The sequence below is a fragment of the Cyprinus carpio genome, chromosome B18 (assembly GCF_018340385.1).
Source record: "Cyprinus carpio isolate SPL01 chromosome B18, ASM1834038v1, whole genome shotgun sequence".
NCBI classification, from domain to species: Eukaryota; Metazoa; Chordata; class Actinopteri; order Cypriniformes; family Cyprinidae; genus Cyprinus; species Cyprinus carpio.
The window spans coordinates 4,753,127-4,778,852 of record NC_056614.1 but is presented as its reverse complement, the minus strand read 5'-3'; the positions used below and the strand labels follow the sequence as shown (position 1 = coordinate 4,778,852).

Genomic DNA, 25,726 nt, shown 5'->3' with positions numbered 1-25,726 from the left:
GACTGCTTTATTGATTATAGTGGGAGTAAACTAATTTTAGGCTAGGTGAAGACCCAGTGTTTTAGATGCGAGCTTGCTGGCTTCCTAGGTTCCAGCTTGGATAACATATGTGTTTTAGGGGTGCAATAAACCATGCTGAGGGGCCATATGAAACCATGATAATATTCATCAAAATATGGCAGTTTGAGAGCGTAAAGTATGGTATAGCGTTAAAACTTCAGAGGAGGAAATGGATAGGTGAAATACTTAATCTCTTTATATTATTACAAAACTTTACACATACAATGGCTAAACTCCACACTGTGTGGAACAAACAAAAAAAAAAGCTTCTCATCATCATCATCAAAAAAAAAGCATAAATAATATAAAAGACAAACTTTTTTCTTACAACAGATACATTCATATGAAATAATATTTTACTACTACAAAAAATAAATAAGTCATCTAAAGAGTTTTTACTTTTAAAAGTCCTCTCACAAGTGGGATCATTTCAGCCATTAAGTCTTCCATCATTTTTGCCTAAAATCTCCTCCATCCTTCTTTCTCTTGTCAGTCTTCTCCAGCTCTGTAAGCAGTCAGTTTAGTGTCCATTTCAAGTCACACAATGTCTCTGACCAATCCATCACCGGCCGTTTCATTTTTTTAAAAATTCATTTATGTTCCAATTCTCAATTTCTCTCGTTCTCTTTCTTGCGTTTAGTGTGTTTGATGCATAAGTGTTTTCTGGTTTAAACGTGTTCAGATCTCTTGCATGGTAGGCTGGATGAGATCTCCATTCAGGCTTCCAGTAGAGATCCAGGCTGTTTTTTCCTTACAGTCCAGATCAGGCAGTCCCAGCCGTTCCCAACACACCACAGGACCCTCCGAGTCTTCATGCTGCACGGACTGAACTCCTGTTGCACACACACACACAAACAGATTTATGCACTAACTCCAGTATGCAGCAGTCTAGTCAGGTAAAATAATATTGCATGATGGGTAATTTACAGTTTGCCAGTGCTGTAATTTCCTGAAGAGCAAGAAGAAACACTGACTTTCCTCATTCAGAGGGAGTGCGGAGTGAATCAGAGAGCTCTTTATAGTGCTAAAACTCTCTCACCTCTCTGCTGCTCGAGGGTGGATTTTGATTCCACTGGCAGACAAGGGGAATTCTGGGAAAGGGGTGGAGACTTGCCCTCCTCTAACTCTTCGGCTGGATCTCTTTCCTGTGAGCCGTGGAGCTGCGGGCTGTCACGTCCATGGCAGTGAGACAAAACGGTGTTGAGGGGCATCATTTCCAGCCCATCGGGTTGGCGCGCTGCCACGCGGTGCATTAGAGGGAGAGTGCCGCCCGAGAAAGTGCCATTGGTTTTTGTATAACACCTGTCGGCAAAACACACACACAAGACGTAAATAATGGCCACTGCACGTGTCAAAGCTGAAACCTCAATACTAACATTCAAACTAAGCATTTTCTAGATAGTCTTATGAAAACACAGATATAAACTTATATTCTTTTGCCAGCAGGAGAGGTTTGGGCCAAAAAAACAACCAAAAAGCATCATAAAAGTGGTGCATATGAATATACTGTATATTTCACTATATTTCAAGAACTATATGAAGTTTATTTAAGTCTTCTAAATTTTTTTTTAGGCACAAAACTACTTATTTCAGTATCATAAAGATATTATTATGGTTTTATTAACAGTTTGAATTCGTTTTTTTATTTTGATATTTGTTGAAGTTTTAGTAATTCTTTGTGAATTTTGACATTTTTATGCTGTGCTTATGCTGTCATGCCATTATGTTGTGTTAGTGGCTAATTTATTATAAACAAAAGTGTTTACATCAGTAACACTTTACTATAGGGACCAATTCTCACTATTAACTAGATGCTTATTAGCATGCCTATTATAAACATATTGGCTGTTTATTAGTGCTTGTAAAGCACATATTCTGCACGACCATGTTCTACATCCCTAATCCTACCCAATACCTAAACTTAACAACTACTGCACTATTAATAAGCAGCCAATTAGAAGGTTATTGAGGAGAAAGTCATAGTTAATGGTTTATTAATAGCGTGAATTGAACCTTAAAATAAAGTGTGACCTTTGCATCCCTTGTCACAATATACTTCTAATGTACTGTGCAGCATGAAGATTCTTCAAAGTTTCTACTTTTGTGTTTTACCAAAGAAAGTCACACAGGTTCAGAAGGATATAAAGGTGTGTAAATTATAATATATATATATTTTTTTTGTGAATAAAACCATTATAGTACAGCTTGAGCCTGTGTACCAGCTGAAACAAGCATCACTGCAATGTCAAACTCTGATCACATCTGAGATCACAGATTTATTTCCGCGAGTCTCTACGCTGCCTGACCAGACTCAACAGCCTGTGTCTCTGTGTGTTTGCACATGCTGATAAGACACAGAGACTTCAACACACACACACATAAACAAACAATACCTGAGAGTATAAATACACATGCAGATAACTGTATGCTCACTCAAGAAGTAATCATGGATATAAAGCGTACACAGATGCACACGGTTAGCTGGTACGCTGATATCAGCTCCATTCAGAAGGATTTCCCTCAGCTCTCCCGCTGGCCACGGCTAAATAAACACTGCGCTCATTAAGACTGTAGCAAGGGTGCGTTCAGTGTAAACTGTTACTGCCGGACACACTAGAGTACACAAACAAGCCTCGTCGAGGGGAGTCCCCATGTGTGTATGTGTGTGTGTGTGTGTGTTTAGCCCAGAACAGAATAAGCTCAGGTCAGGGGTGAAATGAGAACCAGATGGAACAGATGATTGGTTTGCTGACTGGAGGCGTGCTGAGCAAAACATAATTCTGCAGGCATGTAAACACCAAACATTAACAAGCTACTGGGCTTGACTCTTCCAGTATTACATTTCGCTCTTTCTCACCTGTTGTTGTTGCAGAAGTTTTGACAGCTCATGCAGTCCGACGAGTCATTTTGGGGCAGAGCTGTATATATCCCTCCACCCTGCCACAGCAAGCACACAACAGATATAACACTAGCCGTTTTGTTCTTCCAGTCACATATTACTGTTTTATAGGCTAGCACTGTTTCTTACTCTCAGTATCACTAAACCACACTATAAGAAAAATTATACCAGGGAGCAGATGGACTATGGATGTAAAAATGACCACAGAACTTGCCTTTATCTGGCCTTTTTCTATTCTATATTTAACACTACACCATACTGTACAATTACAAGTTGTACTATACTATATCAGGAAACACTATACTATACCGCACTATATTACACTATAACACAACATACTAGTGTACTGTATCATACTGTATTGTTAAAATATTAGGGTTATCAGTTATTTGATCAGAAATACAGTACAAAATATACCTTTTCCAAACTGGTAGTGTATATGTACACTTTAGACAATGAATCATTAAAACCATGAATACAACCGTACAAAATAAAAGAAAATATCACAGAGACTACCCAGTTAACCCATTTAATATGTTTAAAGTAGCTATGTCAAAATGATTAATTGCGATTAATCGCATCCAAAATAAAAGTGTTTGTTCACATAATATATGTATGTGTACTTGTGTATATTTATTATGTATATATAAATACAAACACATGCATGTATATATTTAAGAAAAATATGTAATGTTTATATATATATATATATATATATATATATATATATATATATATATATATATATATATAAATTATATGAATATAAATATATAGATGTAAATATTTTCAAAATATATACTGTATGCATGTGCTCTTATATCTACATAAAAAATATACACAGTACACAAACATATATTATGTAAACAAACACTTTTATTTTGGATGCTATTAATTGTTTGACAGCACTAGTTTAAAGAATAAAACATTTTACCATGCTACACTAAACTGTTCTATACACTGTAAAATGGATTCGAATTTAATGGTTCTGGATGCTGATTGGTTAATACAGCATTCCACAATACAGTAACAGCTACAACACAAGAACTGCATGGGAACCAATATGGCCAACAATGTCAGGCCCTTTATCTCTACTCGGTTACCAGAATCGAAATACAACCACACATGCACACACATTTACTCACGTTATGAAGGTGATGAGGGTGTGAGTGATCGTACTCCATGGTGTTGTGGGGCAGAGAGCCGTCATGTGTGTGCGGATGCCCAGGAGAGTAGAGGCCTCCTGATCCGTTCAGCAAAGCCAGACCGTTGGGCAGCTTGTGGTGGAGGTGATGGCAGGCCTGGGGCATCATGGGAGCAGTGTGTCCACAGCCTGTGTGGACGCTTCCATTCATATGGCTGGAGCCGGGCAGAGTGGAATATTCCAGAACATGGCCGTTCATCTCTGCAGACTGGTAAAGGTAACTTGGAGAGTCGTATTCTACAGAGAATAATTTTTTATGTTAGTATGTTTTGTAATGGGTATCTGACATCCTGTTGTGTGACATGCTAAACTCTATCTAAAATTATTTGTTAATTGTTGAGTAATCATTATACACTGCTATTCAAAAGTTATTTTTTTTATACTGTTCAAAATCTTCGGTTAGTTCTGTTTTTTTTCCCCAAGAAATTAATACTTTTATTCATCTAGGACAGTATGTTACAAAATATTTCAAATAAATGTTTTCCTGAAAAAGCATATCAGTTTCCAAGAAAATATCTGTGCAGCATTTCAACATTGATAACAATAATAAATGTTTCTTGAGCAGCAAATCAGCATATTAGAATGATTTCTGAAGGATCATGTGACACTGAAGACTGGTGTAATGGCTGCTGAAAATTCGGAATTACCAATACAGGATTAAATTACATTTTAAAATATACTATTAAAAAAAAGTTATTTTAAAGGGTAATAATATTTCACAATACATTCACAATACGGCTTTCAAAACATAAACAAATCTTACCAACTCCAAACTTTTGAACAGTAGTGTATATGGTAAAATCCAACATTTATATATATATTAATAAACAAACCAGAACTACACTAATAAATTATAGTCAAGATGCCAATATTGCATTAAAAATGCTGAAGAAAACTATGAAATTATAATGCTTTTGCCAAACACACATGAAAAACCAACTAGTAGCAAACCGGAGTGTGTGTGATTAAAGTTAGCAGGCCCATTTGTGGCCTATTTCAGGGGGAGGTGTGTCTGTGTTACTACTTATACACACCGCTGCGGCCAGCACTGTTTATTCTGTTACTCAATCTCATTGAGAGTGGAAGAGAGAGAAAAAATACAGAAAGAAAGAAAACTTCAAAGGGTCGGCTTTCGAGTAGAGGCAATGAAAACCAGGCCTGGATCAGGAGGTGGACTCAGTAACTCAATTTCATAAAGAATTTATTGACATAACATAACCTCTCTTAACCTTACAGAAATACTACATAAACTAAAACAACACAGCGCTGCTGGTCTCCTTACTACATAATAATAATAACAACAGTGGCTGCAAAAGAAATTAATACTTACAAAAGCAACAAAAATATACACTTTTACAAACATTGTAACTATTTTTGGACACTACAGTGATGGAAATTCAATAGCTTTCTTAGTAATCATTCAGTACTCTGGTTCTCAGCAGCCCCAACAAGCATATGGACAAAAACTAAAACCTAGACCAGGAGGTAAACAGGAAGTGGCGCTTACTATGCAGACTGTTCTGCTGTCTGTTCCTCCACAAGCACATGACAATGAAGACCAGCAGAATGAGCACCATGACGCCCAGAACGCAGCCCACGATCAGGTAGAGCAGGCCGCCCGGCTGGATGGGTGTATCTGCGGGGAAAAAGCCTGGAGGGGTTATGGGGCGCTGGCTGGGCACACCTGGAGGTTGACGGGCTGAAGGAAAAGAAACAGAAGAAAGTGAGTGTGAATGGATGAAACATCTGGATGTCTTTCAAGAGAATATGTCACAAGTTCTACATTTATTAATTATTGACTTTTTTTTTTTTCTTACATTTACAAAAAGAAATGCTGCTTGCCCTGGCAAACTTCATTGACACAATAAATATATTCCGACTAAATCTTAATCTCATTATACAAAAAATCAACTCATACAAAATTACATTTCTAAAAGCCATCAGCTCATGCTACTTTAAATTATTTGTGAACCTCTTCCAGGTGAAAAGTTACATTACCCATAATTCTACAGAGAAATCTCCACCAATCAGATATTTGTGATATTTGCATTATAAGAAAATTTTAGCAACAGTACACTACCATGAATTGCTGTTAATTACATTGATTCAATTTCCTGTTAATGGCTTATGACTCTAAAAGAAAGACTTTTTTTAAAATCCCTACAGGAAAAATTAATGGTTAAAATACTTACAGATAAAAGGTTACAGATGAAAAAGTAAAAATCATGGGCAGCACTGTTGCACTCAATATATTCTAGGGTGTTCTGGGTGGTTGCTAGGCCATTGCTAACCTGCTATGCTGTTTGGAATGATTTTAGCACATTCACTATGGTGTTAGGGATTCTTTCTCGATCACGAGAAAGCTTACAACAAGCCTACAAAATAATTTTCTACTCTATGAATTATCTTTCCTCTCGTTTGTTGTGTTCCATGCAAAAAAACATATTGTTTCAATTGCTTAGAAACACACAGCTCTCCTTAACAAGCTGTATGATTTGATGAGTCAATCATGTCTGTAGAACTAATGGGGCGGGACAGATTATGCATGGTTTAACAGTAATGCTCTAAAATTAAGGATAAGGGGTTTGTTCAAATCTCTAACCCAAGTATAAGCAATAATAAAGCACCACTAGCAAGTGCTGGCACATAACAATGCAACTGTTGTCAGTCTTAAAGCTTGCGGCAGCAGCAGGTCTGTTTGCACTCCATGATTTTTATTTGCTCTGGCTGTGAATGACGCTCTGGTTTTATTTCAACAGTGCTGCATTAGGGCAGTTATCAGTGTTACGCAGCACAATGTCTCTCTTTGTCGAGCTACTAATAAAATGGTAGCTCGCTTTCCTCTGTCATTATTGCAGAGGCTTTATGGGTTCCTGTCTACATGTTAAATATAGCATTCCTCTGATGGTACTTCAGCCTCTCACCTTTGGTCTCGCAGATCATGACGTTACTATATTCGCTCTCGCCACCGTCATTAAAGCACTGCATCTTGATGTCGTACGACGTCTCGGGTTGGAGTTGACCAATCAAGTGCCAGAATTTGAAGCCTAGGAGAAGGAGGCGGGAAAAGGAAGGCAATGAGAGTGACTCTACTGAATGAGAAGGGCTTTTCTCAAAGCATGTGTTGTTCTCTCCAAACCACAATTCATTTTCTCAATCTCATTTTTCTCTCTCGCGCACACACACTCTCGCTCTCTCATTCTCACAGCGTCCCAGAAGGATTCAGACAGTTGCTTTGCTGCAGACAGGCTCCTTATAAGGCAGCTTAACGTTTGTTCTGGCCTGGCTCCAGTATTCCCACTGAACACACTCAGGGCCCTGAGTACACACACACATATCGCCACAGTCACTCATGTATGTTGAGAGCCAGCTTTGTGCCACAATATTTTATTTGTGTAGCTCACTTCTCTTTTTAACACAGTGAAGGCATGGTGTACACTAAATGACCAGCTGCTGTACTGCATAATGAGAGAGAAAACACAAAACACACAGACTCGCACAAACATGAAGAAAGCATCACAGGCTTTTCAGTGTACTTTCTCCTCTGCAGACACAACGTATCAGTGTTTCCTGCAATGCTATTCAGCATCAATGCTGAATCAACTGTGACACGACAAAATAAATGATACATAAATTGTGAGTTTGTAGTGGGAATTGAATGTGATGAGATAAAAAGTTAGAGTACAACAAAATACAAATATAATACATAAAAATTGTGTTGTTTTTGCTGGGCATTCACTAAAATAAAAATACAGCACAACTAGTGTAGTCTGATTCAGGAACAAATGACTCTTAACAACCGATTCTTTCAATGAATCAGTCAAAAGAACATTTGCATCAACCTACCAAATTTAACCAAAGCAGTAACATCTGATTGAACGTTTATAAAAACATGTGGTTACAGACACTTTGACTAAAGAATTTTGTTAATTTGATATAAAAAAGTTCAAACCTATTACTAAAGGAGAGTTTTATTTATTATTTATTTAAGGTTAGCATAGAATTAACCCTGTAAAGCCTGAGATAAGCCAGTCAGAATTTTTTATTGAATGGAAGATTGAACCTTCAGACAATATATATATATATATATATATATATATTATATATATATATATATATATATATATATATATATATATATAAAATTCAAGGATTTGAATTATGAAAGTAAATAATTTCATTTTTAACCCTTTAAACCCTAATATGATACATGAGGGTTATAAATGACACTAAAAATGACATTATTTACTTTCATAATTCAAATCATAAATTTTTTATGACTAAAATAATATCCCTTCCTACATTTTTTCCAGTTTCACTTACAAATATGTCAGATTATGAAAGTAAAATGGGTTGCAAACAACAATTCACATTGACTTTAAGGCCAACAATTTGTAGGACACACTCCTGAGATTTCTGTAAACACTGGACGTATGAAGCCATCTAATCTGGCCAGCGTGCTTCTGACAGCTTGTTGTTTGGATGGACGAGGAGAGGTTTGAGGGGCCAACGTGAACAGAGAGAAAGTAAAAATAGGTGGCGGAGGAGAGGCGACGGCAGTTAACATTCCTCTCAGAAACCTGAATCCCTCTCTGAGCGGTCAGTGTTGGGTTTCAGTTCAGGCCCATTAGTATGGCAGCCATTTATTTAAAACACATTTTACACAGACTCGTTACTCTGAGTGCAGAACTCACTACACATCAATCAACAGATTACGCCCCCTCAATATACATTACACACTCATACTACACGGCTCTCTGGAATACCTCATTCTGATTGGTCAATTGTAGCACTTATCTGTCAAATACTTGTGTGTAATGTCTAATAAACTCTATAAATGACCACTGTCCCAGGCAACTGATTTCCTGTACAGCTATGTTTGTTTCATGTCTCTCTTATCATCTTTTTCTTACAGAATGAAATTCCAATATTCACATCCGTTTGTTTATGTATTGTGTAAGAAGCCATGAAATAAGAGCAATAACAGAAGAAAGACACCATGATCTCACCTTCCACCACATCTCTCTTGTAGTCACTGTCATTGTCACTGTCTGTTGGCCGATAGTAGATGTAGAATCCCTGGATGGGTGTGTTGTTATTACTGGAGGGAGTGTACTATGAAAGAGAGTGGGGGGAAAAAGCAAATTATACATTTTTGTTTCTTCAATATACACTGTGCCATCAAAGATAAGAACCTAACTAGTTTAACTAGAATCACCACATCCTGCTCTGCTTAAAAAGTCCATAATGTACACATTTGCATCACTTTATTTTTTCTGAAGTCTACTGATAATGTTAGTCATGCTTTCTTGCACCGTAAACAGTCATAATTTGTTTTACATGACCATTTTCCGACCTTTCACGGAACCTTAGAATAATACATTTTTTTTGGAACTGTCACTTTAAGACTTCTTGACAACAATGACCTATGTTATGTTTTGCTAACCTTTTTAGTTAAAGAGTAAGTTAAGACAAAAATAAAATTTCTGTTTTTATTTATGCATCCTGATTTCATTGCAAACATGCATGAGGATTAGCAGATTGTTCTTGGTGTACTCTTCCATAAAATGAAAGTGAACAGGGACTCTACAAAACTCTACAAAAACACGTTCAAAGTATTGTAATTGAATGTTCACAAGTGCCAATGTCCAATTTACAGAAAGAATTCATTCTTCATTTAAGTTTAATCTTTTGAAAGTAGTAGTTGACCAGATTCAGCAAATGATTCGTTTCTCAAATTCAACGCTTGATTTAATCCAGGATCCAGATTATCAGTGAGCAATGACAGATTTTGATTTGTTTCTCATATTTGTTTATGTTTGATTTTTTTTTTTTTTTTTTATGACCATGTTATTTTTTTTTACATGAAATTGTCAAGTCATTGTAACTGTGCAGGAAAGAACAGCTAGTACATTCTGAAGAATACAGATGAAGGTAAGTAAATGGCAAAATTTTCATTTCTAGATGGACTTCTCCTTTAAGACACATCAAACCTTTTCTTCTCATGCATGTCTTCTAAAAATATCTTAACTCAGTCAGTCCTTTCCACTCGTTAAGGCAGGATAAGGATTCCTAATCTGTTCCTGAACGCACTCACACTTTTTTTTTTTTTTTTTTTTTTGCAAAACTGCACCAGTCACCATTGCCAATTACAGGTCTGTTTGGACATTCTGGGGGGTGGCTTTCAGGGGGTGATGGGAAAGCTACTACACAGTGCCTGGAAAAGTGCACACATGAATACTCTGCTAACGTGCTGAAAAACACAACTGGCACTGCAGAGAAGAACAAACCGGGGAGTGAACTTGTTATGTGGTTAGTTTTGGACACTTTATACACTCTCATTTTCGAATTAAGCATGCAATGTGAGTGTAATTAAATTGGCCATTAGATATAAAAGGCATATGTCTAAAACATTAACACACACACACACACACACACGCTAGTTTAAACCCCTGAGCTGCTAATATGAGGTTCAGGGTTATTCCTTCAACAGGCCAGAAACAGAAACAACATTTGTTTGTACAAGTGGTGAGACCCTTTTTAAGATTAATGTGCTAATAATACACATACAGAAGCACGGAATGATAGAAAATCTCACAGTTTATCCAGTGACGAGTTATTGAGTGCCTGACAGAAACTGTTCCAAAACCTAGAGAGCTGCCTCGCTGTCTACTGCCTTTATACGCAGCTGCCTTTATTTTAGCCAGAACCAAAGTATATTTTGTTGCCTACTGTTAGTAACAGCCTTTGTGTCAGCAGTGCACCTTAAAATGGGCAGCTCAGGTTTTGGGGCAGAGTTAGTAAATGTAAATGTGCTGCATTCGTGTGCCTGTTCACAAGTGTACTCACAGTCCAGCGTAACATGATCTGAGTATCGCTGACAGCATCAGTGGAAGAGATGTGAGGGCCAGTGATGGGACGGTTTGAGACGGGTGGACTCGACAGGGAGACCTGGTATGGCCTGGAGGTGGCGCTAGCAGGGCTTTCACCATAATTATTCATGGCAATGACTCGGAAACGGTATGTGGAACCTGTCACGAAAAGATTTAATAGACATAATAAGATTTTTGTATTTTACTACTAATTACTAGCTAATTACAGAACAGAATTTCGATTACTTTTTAATATTGAATAATAATAATACATATCATTTGATTATAAATTAAAATACAATTTAATAAACCATGATTATTAAAATAAATAATTAGTTTGGGGGCCAATTCTTACTTTTAACTAGTTGCTTATTGTAGCATATTAGCTGTTTATTAGTACTTATATTATTTTATTAGTACACATATTCTGCATGACCATTATCTACATCTCTTAATCCTACCCCATACCTAAACTTAATAACTACCTTACTAACTACTGATAATAAGCAGTAATTAGTGTAATGTAATTTAATCCTGTATTGGTAATTCCAAACTTTCAGCAGCAAATACTCAATCAATCATTAAAACATTATACCTCAGGAATCATTCTGATATGCTGATTTGCTGCTCAAGAAACATTTATTATTATAATTATTAAACAGTAAAAATATTTATAAATGTTAATGTTTATGCTGTACTTTGGATTCGAAGAGACTTCTTTAAAACACATTAAAAATCTTACTGTTTAAAAACTTTTGACTGGTATTGTATTTATATAATAGGTCTGGGAATCAACCTGTGGAAACCCTGGTGTTACCTTACCTGGTTCTAGGTTGCGCACTTCCACAGACAGTTTAAGTGGTGAGATATTAGCGGCCGCGATGATCCAGTCCCCACTTCTGCCTTGCTTCTTGTACTCCACGCGAAAGGCCGTGATTGGAGAGCCACCATTGGCTCGTGGGATCCAAGTGACATAAACAGAGCTTTCTGTCGCCATAGATATAGTTGGGCGGTCTGGGGCCTCGGGAACTAGGGATGAAACCAACCAGTTAGAAGTTTGAAAAAAATAAACGCAAACTATAAGATCTAATTATTGTGTCTTCCAAAAATAAACAGCAGTTTTCATCTTAAGTGCAAGATGTAACCTCGACATCCATCAGTGAAAATACCAAAAGAGCAGACAAAGATAAAATAAACCTACACACACACACACAACAGACCGACAGCATGCCAAAGTCAATTGAGTACTTACTGAATGGGCTCTGAGCCATAGACACAGAGACGCAAGCAGAGAGAGAAAGACAGAGTAAAATTTATTTGCCAAATTAAACTGGGTCCATACCCATTAGAATCTAAATGTGCACACACACATACACACTCAAACTCTAATTACAGAAATGCATCTCACACATCTGAATCCCTGTGCATATTATAAGATTATTTCACCCAAAGTGAATATTTACTCATTCTCATGTCTTTTGACACAAACGAAGACATTTTGAATGATGAAGACTCTTTATCATATATGAAAGCATATTATGACCAGAAGGTTATTGTACGGCTTCAGAAGGCTCAAAATAAAACAGTGCCTGGTCACAATATGGTTTTACTGTATGAAAAAATAAGCATGAACACATCAAAATATCTCCTTTTGTGCTCCACAGAATACATACAAAGATTTTTCTTTTTTGGTGAACTACACTTGGAGGGTAAGTATATTACTGATAAGAGCCCTGCACAGGCCTCAAATTTAGGCCCTAGCCCAAGACGTTTAGGCTTATACTACGGTTTCAGCTATTAAAATACTTCAGTTTTGTGTGTAATGGCAAAATGATTATATTTCGTTTCGGGTTTTTTTTTATTAAGTTAATTTAGAAAAACGTTTGGAGCATTTTTTGTTTGTTAAATATAAGTTTTTGTTTTTTAAAGTAACGACCAAGCGGCCAGCGGCAGACAGTGAGCTGATCATAGCCTATGTTTGATCAATTTAGCCTTCTCAAATCATCACTTGCCTAAAATAAAATCTAAATATACTAAAACTGTTCAAGCATATAACCATGTTTAAATGTTAAACCTGCGCTATAATAAATGTGCGCTATATCCAAGTTTGTGAGGAGAGTGGAAGCTAAAGCGCACTTTGCAGGACATGGAGGCGCCAGCGCAATCACTTGCATATTTTTTCACTGGAAACAACTAAAAATAGCCTACGCCATAATTTTTTGCTCATGAAGATAAGAGTAATACATCATTCGGAACTGTAAAGGGTCTACTTGTATTTGCATGCACTTGCAATATCAACAAAATGTTGTGCTTTTATGAAGTAAAGAAAACAAACGTGATGCACTTTCTGCCGTTTCAATCTTGAACAGGAGCGCTTCACAAAAATGAATCGAAACTCAGCGAATACATGCCTCACAGACATGAATAATATATCTATAGAAAGCTTTAAATTACCACTTCACAAAATACATTAAATCGAAAACAAAATGTCTTTCATTATAATCATAATCTGTAAAAATTTACTTCTCTCTAAAGGTGCGTCTAATGAGGAGATGGCGAGTCAGGATCATCATCTTCATCTTTGCTACATAGACTCAGAAAAGACTAGTTTATTAGAATATAATTCAAATATCTCCTTACTATTTCCCCCGACACATTCATGATGATTACTTTTGCTGAGGCTTTGCTGCCTGCTGCTGTGGGACACTAAACAGAGACGCTCTTGACAGTCGCTGTAGCACGGTCTTGTTTTGTTTCCACCAGCGCAGCAATTTTTTCATCACTAATTGATGGATGTCTAGCCCGAGGGGCGTAAAAAGGTCAAATGCAGGGCTCTATTACTGATCATTAGTAAGCAGAAGACAGACCTTTGTGGTGTAATAGTGTTGTGGGACGTCCCCTTACCTCTGTCATGTATGACCACTCCATAGTAAGTGTTGGTGGTTTTATCTTCCAGTGTTTTCTCTGGAAGAGGCACAGTCGGAGCCTTGGAGGGGTTCTTATTAGAGGATGTCCTCTCTGAGAGGAAGAGAAGGAAAATTTATGATTTGATTCATAATGTTGCTATGGGTGATCATGCTGTATTATGATGAAAACATGGTTGGAAGTTTTTATTTTATTTATTTTTTTTAAAAAGTGTGCATTATAAGCAGCAAGTGGCAAAGGCAAAAATTCTTTATTATGCTTACTGTAAATCTAGAACATGCATGAGCTACAAAATATAAAAAATATTAGCCAATGTGATCATGAAAATTCAATGTATCATATAACTTTTATATTACTATAATTAATGTTATTACGTACTATATAATATAATATAATAATCACTATCATGTAAAAGTTTGGGGTTGGTAATTTTTTTTTCTCTTATGCTCACCAAGGTGGAAATTATTAAAGTAAAAATATTAATATTGTTAAAAAAAAAGTTTATTCCTGTGATGGAAAAACTCACATTACATGATTCTTCATGAATCATTCTAATATGCTGAAGTGCTCAAGAAAATTTTATTATTTTATTAGTGCTGAAAACAGTTGTGCTGCTTAATATATCTGTGGAAATTGTGACACTTTCTCAGGATTCTTTGAAGAATACAGAAGGAACATACTTTATTTGAAATAGAAATCTTTTTTAAATCAATTGCCTTTACTGTCACTTTTGATCAATTGAATGCACCATTTGCTGAATAAAAGTGTTAGTTTGTTTAAATAAAAAAAAAAAAACCTTCTGACCCCCAAACTTGTGAATGGTGTATATGTAATATAACGCATTCATAAACACAATTCCTGACCTATTTTCCACTGCTCAGATTCGCAGAATTATGATCTTGTTCTGATGTAATCAAAGCCAAACAGCTTTGGAAAAGTGAAAATGAGCTTCAGCTGGGTAAAATGCAAATTGTATTCTCACCCTTTCCAGTGCGGAAGGTCAGCATGGCGGGCTGGCCCTCTCCTGCAGCGCTGCGGGCCACCATCAGAACCTCATACAGGCTCGACGGCTCCAGCTCAGACAGGGGCAGGGACTTCTCACTGCCTGGCACCCGCACCGTGTGCCAGTTCCCCACCACATGACCCATGTCGTCCACCTACAGTCGAGAGACAGTCTTACCCTATGTAGTGATCTCATGCACCTTTCAGCCCTCATATTCTGTCCCTGACTGCACATGCTGCACGTTAAGTTCAACAAAGAACAGTAACGTCTTTCTTATTCTCCTACTCTGAATCATGACAAAAGATCAACCCACTCAACTTTTCCTGAGAACGCAAGCTGTGTCACATTTTCCTGAGCCAATGTGACAAAAGCTGCCAATGCAATCTTGAAAAGAACCAGAGCAGTTTTATTAGCCAAGGGAGCTTATTATTGAAGAAAACACAGGCTTTTAAAGAGGAAATGACCAACTTCTTACCAAAACGCTCTTGGCTGGCAGATACTGCTGAATTGTTTTAGCACTGACTTTTACAGTAAACGGCACAGGGCGTTGTTATAAAAGTATGTGCTCATTCTCAAATCTAATAACTATAAATCTGACCTGATAACTAACGCCAGGGGGAAAGAAGAGGGTGGAGCGCGATTCAGTCATTCTTGACGAGGTAATAATTATCTACATTTTGTGCCCCACTTAAAAAGTACATCAGTAAAACATTCATAATGGAAAATCTGCAAGCATACTTTATGATTTCTTACCTTGCGGTATTTAACAAAGTATGCATTGATAGGGACGCCCCAGTCCCGACCTGCTCGCCACTCTAGATCATACATGTTGGGATTGTGCGTTTGCGGTGGGCTGATTATGATTGGTGCTTCTGGCGTAGGTTGATCGCTGATTCTCTCAGTGGGCAGTCCTGTAGTTTCACCAATCACCCCCTCCCGTATTGAGGGGAACAGTTCATCACCCTCATCGCTCTGGATAGGGTGGACAGAAGGCTGTGTCTTCATGGGAGCTCCAGACATGGAACTAGCCTGGGGTTCTATAGGGCAAAAAAATAACAATTTTGGTCAAACATCTTAGTTACAATAGTTAATTATTCTTAAATGTTATTCATTTTACCAGTACAATGTTTTAAGGTGATGTTATTACGGTGTAATTACACAAATAAGTACCAAATATGAATATGAATTAACAACATTACTATAGTACTTAATATTACTTTCTATAGGGTAAAGGTTTAGTGGTAGTTGCTTGTAATTATGCTTAATTTACTGTGATTACTATAGTAAGTACATGTAACGTTTGTAACACGTTGTAAAATAAAGTGTTACCATTTTAAGTTAATTAAACAAAGCTAGAGCTCTCTGACTGGCAATATTCGAGGCTGGAAACTACTTTTCCAAATTTAAGTTTTCCACTGGCATTAAAATAAAAAGCCGGAAACCTCCAAGGGAACATACAATAAAGCTCTATTATTAATTGATTTATTTTTATTAAACCCCACCAGAATGGTCCACTTGGGAATCTGTGCTTCTGACACTGGCTTGGCAGCCGATCATCTGAGCAGAAAGTTTGTGAACTTGGATTTAGTGAAAGGCAACAAACTCATATACATGTGGATTCCTTTGTACGCGTGAATAGCTGTTCACCATGCATGTTGTATTCAGTTGTATACATTCAGAGTAAGGGTCAGATAGCAACTGAGTAATCCTACTGTAGCTTAACAGCTGAAAAGCAGTTGTAGGAGAGGTGAGGTTTGTTGCTGGTTCTTAGGGTCTCTCATTCGCAGTTGTTGGATGTGTGGCACTGGTTTACCTTACAAAACAAACAGCCCCTGAGTCAGTAACTCTAGAGCTCAAACTGGGCCCGACGCCAGCCACCACACATTCCACCCTTTGGCCATTAAAATACCAGAGCGAATCAGAGCCCTACACCAGCTCACAAACCCACCTTCCAATCATGTCCTGTTTGAGCCATAGGGCAAGCCATGAATGCTTTATGGGTAAGCCACGGTCTTACACCTGGTATCTGAAATGAATGAAGAGTACTAAGCTTTTATATTTTTGAAGAAATTTTCAGTGTAGACATGTGTTACACTGAAATGTGACTCCAGGTCCACCTTTAAAGTAAGCCTATGGGCCTGTCCCAACACCAACACTTGCGTGCACGCGTCTGGAATTGCACAAGACTGTCCCAGATCAGAAAAATGCCAAACCTCAGTGCCCTCAACACACACTATTAAGTCCACATCAACTCTAAAACCGCTTAGGAACATTATTTAAGGCTATGTATAATGTATTCCATCATTCTTGTTCAGGAACTCACCTGCCATGAGAATTCCAGAAACACTCTACAGTGCAAGTTACATACAATTTGGTAGCAAACCGTAACATTTTCTTGGTGCAGAGATTAGTATGTGTATTTTATAAAATGTTTGCAACTGTCTGGACTACTAAACAGACATTTGGAAAAAAGTACTGAAAATTAAAATGTGTATATAAAGCCGAGTCAAAAGAGAGAACTTTACTTGCTTTGTTACAACACTATAATGTACGTAAGTTGTCAAAAGTTGTACACATACTTGGAGTCTACATGCTTACTTGGTACATTTCCGATATTTGGCCCAAGTGTTCATATAAGTAGAACTGTGGTCAAGTGCACAGGCTGCAAGTGTGGGTAGTGGGACAGACCCAATGTCTTTTTTAAGGGATAGTTCACCCAAAAATGAAAATTCTGTCAATAATTACTCATCCTCATGTCGTTCCAAACCTGTAAGACCTTTGTTCATCTTCACAAGACAAATTAAGATATTTTTGACAAAATCCGAGAGCTTTCTGACCCTGCATAGACAGCATCGCAACTAGGGCTGGGCGATATATCTAACGATATAATCATGCGCACCTAGTCAGTAAATCTGGTTCCTTGATTACCGCTAAATCGCCATCACCTGCTTTCAAATGGAGCAGCATTTAATTGACAGAGCCGTAGATCACTGACAAGCTACGCAATATCGCGTTCATTATCCCAGATGAATCGCCTTCGATAATCAACGCGATATTGCGTACCTTGTCAGTGAACTACGGCTCTGTCTATTAAATGCCGCTCCATTTGAAAGCAGGTGATGGCGATTAAGCGGTAATCAAGGAACCAGATTTACTGACTAGATGCGCATGATCATATCGTTAGATATATCGCCCAGCCCTAATCGCAACTATCACATTCAAGGCCCAGAAAGTTAGTAAGGACATCGTTAAAATAATGCATGTGACATCAGTGGTTCAACCGTAATGTTATGAAGCTACGAGAATCCCTAACAAAAATAACTTTATTCAACAATTTCTTCTCTTCCGTGTCAGTCTTTGATGCCCGTTCACAATTTGATATATTTGATTTATTTTAATGATATCCTTTCTACGTTGCTGGGCCTTTAACGTGTCAGTTGCTTCATCTGATGGGTTTGGAACGACATAAGGGTGAGTAATTAATGACTGAATTTTCATTTTTGGGTGAACTATCCCTTTAACCGTTCTGTCATCCACCAGACAATTTGATGTATAATTCATTTCCATAGCACAAACAGTACTGGAGCCTTATACATTGGTTATGGGTACTAAAACCTACTGGCTACAAAAAAAAATAAAAAATAAATCACACTTCACGTAAAGACATTTCATGGTGTCTTTAAAAACACAAGTCTGGTCAGTATCCTCAGCTAAATCTAAAGCATTAAATCCACAACTTGTTTTCCCAGGCCCAGAGCTGATTAGGTCTAACGCCGTTTCTTCGTTTTCCAGCAGCCTACGGCTCACACATCTATCTCAATTCTTGCCGTTAAACATAAACAACTCTACTTTTACACTGACCTGCATTTTATCAGTGCGAAATAAATCACCCTTGTAGCCGAGCCAGGAAAAAAGCGATGTGAGCCAACATTTGGAAAAGACCTCCGCTAGTTTTATCTATTCTGAAGTCTGCATATCTCTAAGCTTATCAATCATGTTTGGAGACACAGAGCAAGGCTGAGGAATAGCCTCAGAGGAGGGCAGGGGAGGGTTGTGTGTGTGTGAGAGAGATGTGTAATAAATGTAATAAATATAGGGCTAGTTGTGTGTGATGTTGACAGCAGGGTGGTCTGATACTCGTCATAACCTTGTGCAGTTACTCCTTACATTCCGCTGTCCAAGAGCTTATCCCAAACAGCACACACAAAGCTCACTCTCACAGCCTTCTCATTGCCAGCCAAATACACCCACCCCAACTCCTCCTTTTCCAGCCAAACTCCAGCTAAACTCTCTGCCCTGCTGGAAGAATATACTGTCCCAACACACTGTACGGTAAACCTGTATCTTCGGCTACTTCTACTAGTAAAATTCTCTTTTAAAGATTATCCAGGGTGTTGTGGGTTGTTGCCAGGCTTTTATTAAGGTGTTCTGGATGGTTACTATTGTGTGCATTGGAGCATCGTCTTACCTGATTGGACACTGAGTCTTCCCGCTGATTGTGCAGAGCTAATTCCATTGTCAAACAGGCACTGGTAGATTCCCTGATCTTGAACCATTACTGAAGAGATGTGAAGGGAGGGGCCAGCTATTTGAAGGCGGGGTGAAGTAGCGAGAGGGGCGGAGTTGAGTAGCCATGTGATGTTGGGGGTTGGATTACCATTGGCAGCACAGGTAAATCTCACAGAGGAGCCCGCTGTCACAGCCTGATCTGACAATCCTTGCAGGATGCTTACTTGTGCTGTAAAGTGGGGAAGTGCTAGAGTTAATATACACAAAGAAATTAAACACCTATTCTCCATAAACTACTAATTATGTGTTTCTTTCTATATTTCTATGGGATATTCCTACATAACATTTCCAACATCTGATCATTTTGTTAGAAAGTATGTATAAAGAACAAAAATGGCAATGCTAGCATTTGTTGTACAGGAATAAAAACATTTAGAAACAGGTTATAATATTACGTTTCCAAGTTGGACATCATGTCCCATTTTATTGCATATTTCCTGTATATGAAAATTGGAAATTCTGACTTTGACAGATGAATGAGACGGAGTAATTCAAACCCTTCATGCAAGAAGCATTACCCAGTGCTTCCATATAAAAGCAGTTAAGCTTTGGAAGAACCACATGGATTAAGCTGCCCCAAACTTTGGTAACATAATGGGATAGTAATATTAATTCCTTACCAAGCACATTCACAGTGTAGTTGACAGTGACCACAGCTCCATGATCAGTCAGAACAGAGCAGCAATAATGTCCTCCATCTCTCAGCTGAACATCATTCAACACCAGGTTGCTTTGCAACAACATCCTTTTGGAGTTCAAAGAAAGCTCCGCTCCATCTTTAATCCATTTGATCTTTGAAGAACGACTTCCTGATACGACACACTCAAGAGTCAGAGATCCAGATTGGTCCACTGTAAGATTGCGAGAGGTGACGGGATAGATGATCCTTACAGGTGAAGGGCCTTCTGAATCTACATGAAAGAAAAGAGTGCAATCACATTTTTCCTTCATTCTGAAATATGAATATTTTAATTCACAGTATACACCCATTATCTAACAATAGAAAAAACATCTCAGAATATACAGCTGCTGATTTTATAGCAAAATTTATACAGTATGAACTACATGAAAAGTATAACTCAAATCTTTGTGGTACCTAGAAAAACTAATACAGTTCGCTCAACCAACCTCGGACTATGAGTTTAGTGCCATGAGCCTCTACTTGAGTCTCTCGGGTTAGAGGATTATAAGCACCACACTTATACATGCCCTGATGTTCTGAAGACACTGACACAATCTGAAGGTTCCCAGAGGGCAGGATTAAATACTCGTCTGAAAAACAGACAAAAGAAACAATCTCTCAAAGTGTTCAACTGTATATTTATGTGTTTCTGGAAGGTTTGGCATTTGAAGCTGTCTAGTCTGTACCTGTAGACTGTTCCAGCCATTTCCCCCGTATCCGGAAACGTGGCAGAGCAGGTGGATTGCTGTGAGGAAGTGGGCATTCGATAAAAGCAGTTTCGCCCTTGTTTACAGTAAATGTCCTCCGATGGGTCTCAGCAAACCTCTCAATATCTGAATGAAGGAATCAAAAGAGTGCTCAATCGCATCCAAGCAACAGATGTGAAAGAACTTTTTACATGACCAAGTAATGATTTTCAGTTGAAGAAAGAAGCTGTGTAGTGATATGAGAGAATTGAAACTAGAATTAACAATAGTCAATTATTCAGTTTAGCAATCATTCTACAAAATATCTGACCATGAATGTGGCATCTGACCGATCAGAATCAAATATTTGCGAGAGCTGTGCAATAAACTGGTATATTCATTCATAGCAGCAGCAGTTCGCACAAAGACCTTCTGTCAAAGAGGTGTTTATATTGGATTGTGAGTGGCTGAGAACATGTGCTTTCCACTGAATAATACAGCCTTATCTGCAACCCTGATCAGGCCCTGGGTCGGCCGCCGGGGGGTTTGCGTCCTTCCCGGCATCAGCTCTCGGTACGACACAGGAAGCCCCCAGGCTCATTAAGGATACTGCTGAAGAGGTGTCTGGATAAGTGCCAGACTGAAAAGAAAGAACCATTTCCTTCCCCTCCAACACGCATCTACAGTTGGCCATTCTAACAGTGTTAATGGCTCGAGAAATCCGCCTTCTGATACTTCCTGTCTTTCTTCTCCAGCGACCTCTTTGAAGTGCATTCTTGTAAGAGTGTTGTTCTTACAGCTGTGCTGAAAGTGTATTTGTCAGCATACTATGCCTGTGATCAAATGTGCCTACCTGCAATGCGCACTCGTGCGTGTTGGCTGATGATGGAGCCTGTCTCGGACTGCGCCAAGCACTGGTAGGAGCCCGTGAGAGCCGGTTGGAGAGATGACAGAGAAAGGGAGCCTGGATTAAGTTCCACTCCAGACTGGTGGCTAGGGTCTAGTGGTTGACCCTGAAACAGCCAACTGATTCTGGCGGTGGCTGGACGCGCTGTGCAATGCAGGTGGACCGCACTGCCCTGCTTCTGTACCACAGAGAGAGGCTCCACATGAAAAGAGAGAGACAGGACCGCTAAAGAAGAGAGACATGGGGAAAAAAGAAAAGAAATAGATCAACAGACAATAATCCAAAAATATTCCTCCTACAGCTTGCTGAGAAGACGTTTTATGTTATTTCTCTCTTAGCATTTCAATTTCAATGGCTTGACACAGGTGTGTGCTAATGTTTTTTGAAGTGTGTTACTAACATGGGCAGTTGAGGAGCAAGGTTTGGCAGATGCACAGCACAGCGGACAATAATTTCAGGCCACTGTCCTCCATGACGCTGTTTCACCTCTGTGCACTAACCTGGGGCCTCACACACACCCCCTCCACACACACTGCACTCCTGGAACACATAAAAACAAACATTAAAAACAGTCATGGGCAATACAATAGGCCTATTTGAAAAGACTGAACATGATCAACCACAGTTTAATATAGTTCATGCAACAGTTATAACAACAAAGGATGTTCCCAGCAGAACAAGAAATGTGGACACTTTGCCACATATTTTGTGTTGATTATAGATGAAAAATACATCATTCTATTTAAATACAGTTGCACGTGTCAAAGAGCTAGCAGAAAGAATGATCAAATTAGCTGAAATAGCAATGTGCATATTAAAGTTGTTCTAAGGGGTTTCACTGCATCACTAGTTGGTTGATATGGTGCATCTCTCTAAAACGTTCCAAAGATATGGTTTAGGTCACTCCTTTAATGCAAGTTTGTAGGAATTTTTAGCTCATATTATTATTATTATTATGTAATGATAAAACACATGACACACATGCACACAAACCACTTTGAAAGGTCACAGCACACCTCCCCTCAAAAAGCCACACAAATGAATGTAGCATTCATGACTATAAGGCAAATGAGAATGGATGCAAAGAAGTTTATTACTTATGAGTTTGTTCAGATTGCTGAAGTATGAATGCCTTAGTAAGTACCAATGATAAAAGTTACCCACACGCCTACTCTTTCTACAGATAGCACTGTTTTCATCTTCTATCTATAGCTGGTCGAGAAGTTCAGCTTGTGGGAGTTACAAAACTTAACATTTCACAGTTAATCCTAAACAACACTTTCAATAACCTTTATGACACATCCCCTTGCACAAGCCTTGATCTCGTACAGCCTTCCCCCAAAGAGAAATGTCTTTCTGCTGATCTACGACCCATTCCCACAGAGCGCTTCTCCAGTGAAACAGAAATTCCTAAACTTCTGCAACCCCTCACTCACCCTCAACCTACAATCCTTCTTCTCCCTTGCTCTCTTTTGCCTCTTCATTTCTGCCCGTCTCTGATGGACTGCATTTGAAAAGTCTGCTTGAGGTCTACTCTTAATATCGCTATCCTGTCACAGTGCACTGCTTTCTCACAGACTCACTGTAGCCTGAAGAGCCTCCACATGGCTTTCACACACTCACACACAGTCTCAAACGCCCTAAAAGAAAGACCAGGGGAGCGCCCAAAGGATGAGACATGGAAAAGAGTGAAAGGATCGTAATTAGGAGCATTCCTCTTTGCTTTTGAACTCATCCCTCCCCTAGCGCCAGTCCTCTGTATCTGGGCTGCATTAATCCGGAGGGCCTTTGATCACAGGCTCCTGGTCTGTGAGTGTAGTTTGGGCCGGGGGCTGGCGGACAATGGCCGCCCAGCTGTGATATTCACCCAACATCAGCCCAAAGGACAGGCCACTCGACTGGGTCAAATTAAAGAGGTTATGTCTGGGTGAGACCACTAAAGCTGAACAGGTCTCTGACAAGACACACACGCTCAAATTTACTCACATTCAAGCATACTAAATCCTTCTCTTTTGTTGCTTATTCCTTTTTAACTTTTTTTCTTGAGCAGTGCTTGCTATAATAAGCGGCATTATTAGCTTAAATTCTTATAGTGTGTTAAAAACCTGACAGCTGACTTAACTGATGGACAATAAAAATGAGCAAAAAGAACAATCCAATTACACTGAAGCACAAATCAGAGTTATAGCTTGGATCCAAAGTCTGGAGAGGGCTTTTTGGTCAACCACCATGCAACCATTCAACACCCTAGAATCCACCAAAATAATGACCTGGCAATCATAACATTGTGCTAAAACAAAAGCAACTAATCTGCAACTACCCACAACACCTTTGGACAAGTGCTGGACTTAAAAATCAAGTTAATAGTTGCATTCTGAAAGAATCTATTACCCCATCATTCATTTTAGCTGCAGTGAGACCTTCAAACACTCTTTGCAAGCATCAAACATGCACGTACATACATATCATCTCCCCCGCCCCCTGCGGGACCACTCAGAGGAAGACGAAGTAGGAAACACAGGAAATAATAAACTCTCCCAGTCTCCTGCTCACGCCCCCTCTTAAGCCACATGTCAAGGGTCACCGGAGAGCAGAAATTCAGCGGGTGTCTGGAAGTTGTGGCCCCGCCCCTTGGGGTCACCCAAAAAAAAACAGGGTGATAAAAGGGTCTGCACTTGGCAAGCACAAAATACAGTAAGGCAGATGGGCGTTTAATAAACCTGCACACTTTTGAAAACAGATTTCATAGAAACTTTACCAAGATTAGTCATAAACTCAGCAGATCTCCAAAGTAAATTTGTTTGCATTGGCTATAAACGTGTGTGTGTGCATGGTTCATCAGTACAAGGATTCTAAGAGTAACGTGTCTTGTCCACGAGTCCCAACAAGCCCTCTGCAGTGCCCCTATGCCATCAGTGGAAACAATCTTCTCACTCCCAGAATAATAATATGTAATTACAACAATAACAACAGCCTTGAATGAAACACTGGCAAAGATGGGCAAAATCGCCCCACGTGTACATAGATGGTGATGGTATGTACCCTTGGAGGGGTGGGTCTAACCCTGGAAAAAGATATCTGGTGTGAGGAGTGACGCTGCGCCTCTTGCTATCTCTGCAACAGATCTGGCATGACGAGGAAACACAAGCATCATTCCTGTGTTTTATCTCTTTGCCTTTCTTTTGACATCCGCCTGTATGTACTAGGCTGAGGGCAGACAGACACTTTGTAGGATATCTGCTGTCCTCCATCAGAGAGAGAGAGAGACAGGCAGCTACTACTATATGCAGGCAAGAGAGACAGCAGGGAATTGGAGCAGTCTAGAGCCTTCAATAACAGAGATATAAGTATAGAGAGAGAGCGACAGAGCGGGTAGCGCAGTGCTGAGACATGTCTGATAGTAGAAGGGAAGGGAAGTCCCCTATACCTACTGAAAATCTCCATCATACAGGCCACATCAAAAGAGAAGATTAAGGGCAAAGAGAAAACAGTGCAGAAGGAAGCAAGGGTTTAACAAAAAGCAAGAATTACAAACATTAACCTGACAGTGCCTCTATTTATGTAACATTACTGTACTACCAATGACTCAAATAAGAATGCTTGCTAATAAAGCTATGGAACTGATGTCTGAGAAAGCTTTACTCTTGACTATCCAATCCTTGTTAGAAGAACCTGCTTAAAAGTATGAAACAGCTTTGACCAACTAGAATAATGATCAATCTACAATCAGGAAATACATTTGGCTGAATTTCCTAGAAACCCTTAACAAAAACATCAACAGACATTTTCTTGTTAGCTTCATGTTTAGCTCTATTACACACTTTAATTAAGATTAAGTGTATTGGTAATGTTGCACAGCTGATGTCCAGAGTTTTCCTGTTGAAAAGATCAGCTTAGACTAACCTGAATTTCCATGTTG

General features: G+C 38.8%; 1 protein-coding gene across 1 annotated transcript in view; it reads right to left on the bottom strand.

Moving 5' to 3' along the window:
* Positions 1-234: 234 nt before the first annotated feature.
* Positions 235-25,726, bottom strand: part of cdon (cell adhesion associated, oncogene regulated) — a 40,838-nt gene continuing 15,346 nt past the window's right edge. The window contains exons 2-19 of the mRNA XM_042743586.1: positions 22,208-22,347; positions 21,754-22,032; positions 20,901-21,047; positions 20,661-20,804; positions 20,153-20,443; positions 19,432-19,701; positions 15,717-16,000; positions 14,943-15,117; positions 13,940-14,053; positions 11,858-12,064; positions 11,013-11,194; positions 9,173-9,278; positions 7,088-7,210; positions 5,671-5,862; positions 4,105-4,400; positions 2,918-2,997; positions 1,100-1,362; positions 235-893 (exon numbers count right to left, since the gene is read on the bottom strand). Of these exons, the coding sequence (XP_042599520.1) occupies positions 739-893; positions 1,100-1,362; positions 2,918-2,997; positions 4,105-4,400; positions 5,671-5,862; positions 7,088-7,210; positions 9,173-9,278; positions 11,013-11,194; positions 11,858-12,064; positions 13,940-14,053; positions 14,943-15,117; positions 15,717-16,000; positions 19,432-19,701; positions 20,153-20,443; positions 20,661-20,804; positions 20,901-21,047; positions 21,754-22,032; positions 22,208-22,280 (3,381 nt within the window). The 5' untranslated portion in view covers positions 22,281-22,347 and the 3' untranslated portion in view covers positions 235-738. The remainder of the gene's footprint in view (positions 894-1,099; positions 1,363-2,917; positions 2,998-4,104; positions 4,401-5,670; positions 5,863-7,087; positions 7,211-9,172; positions 9,279-11,012; positions 11,195-11,857; positions 12,065-13,939; positions 14,054-14,942; positions 15,118-15,716; positions 16,001-19,431; positions 19,702-20,152; positions 20,444-20,660; positions 20,805-20,900; positions 21,048-21,753; positions 22,033-22,207; positions 22,348-25,726) is intronic.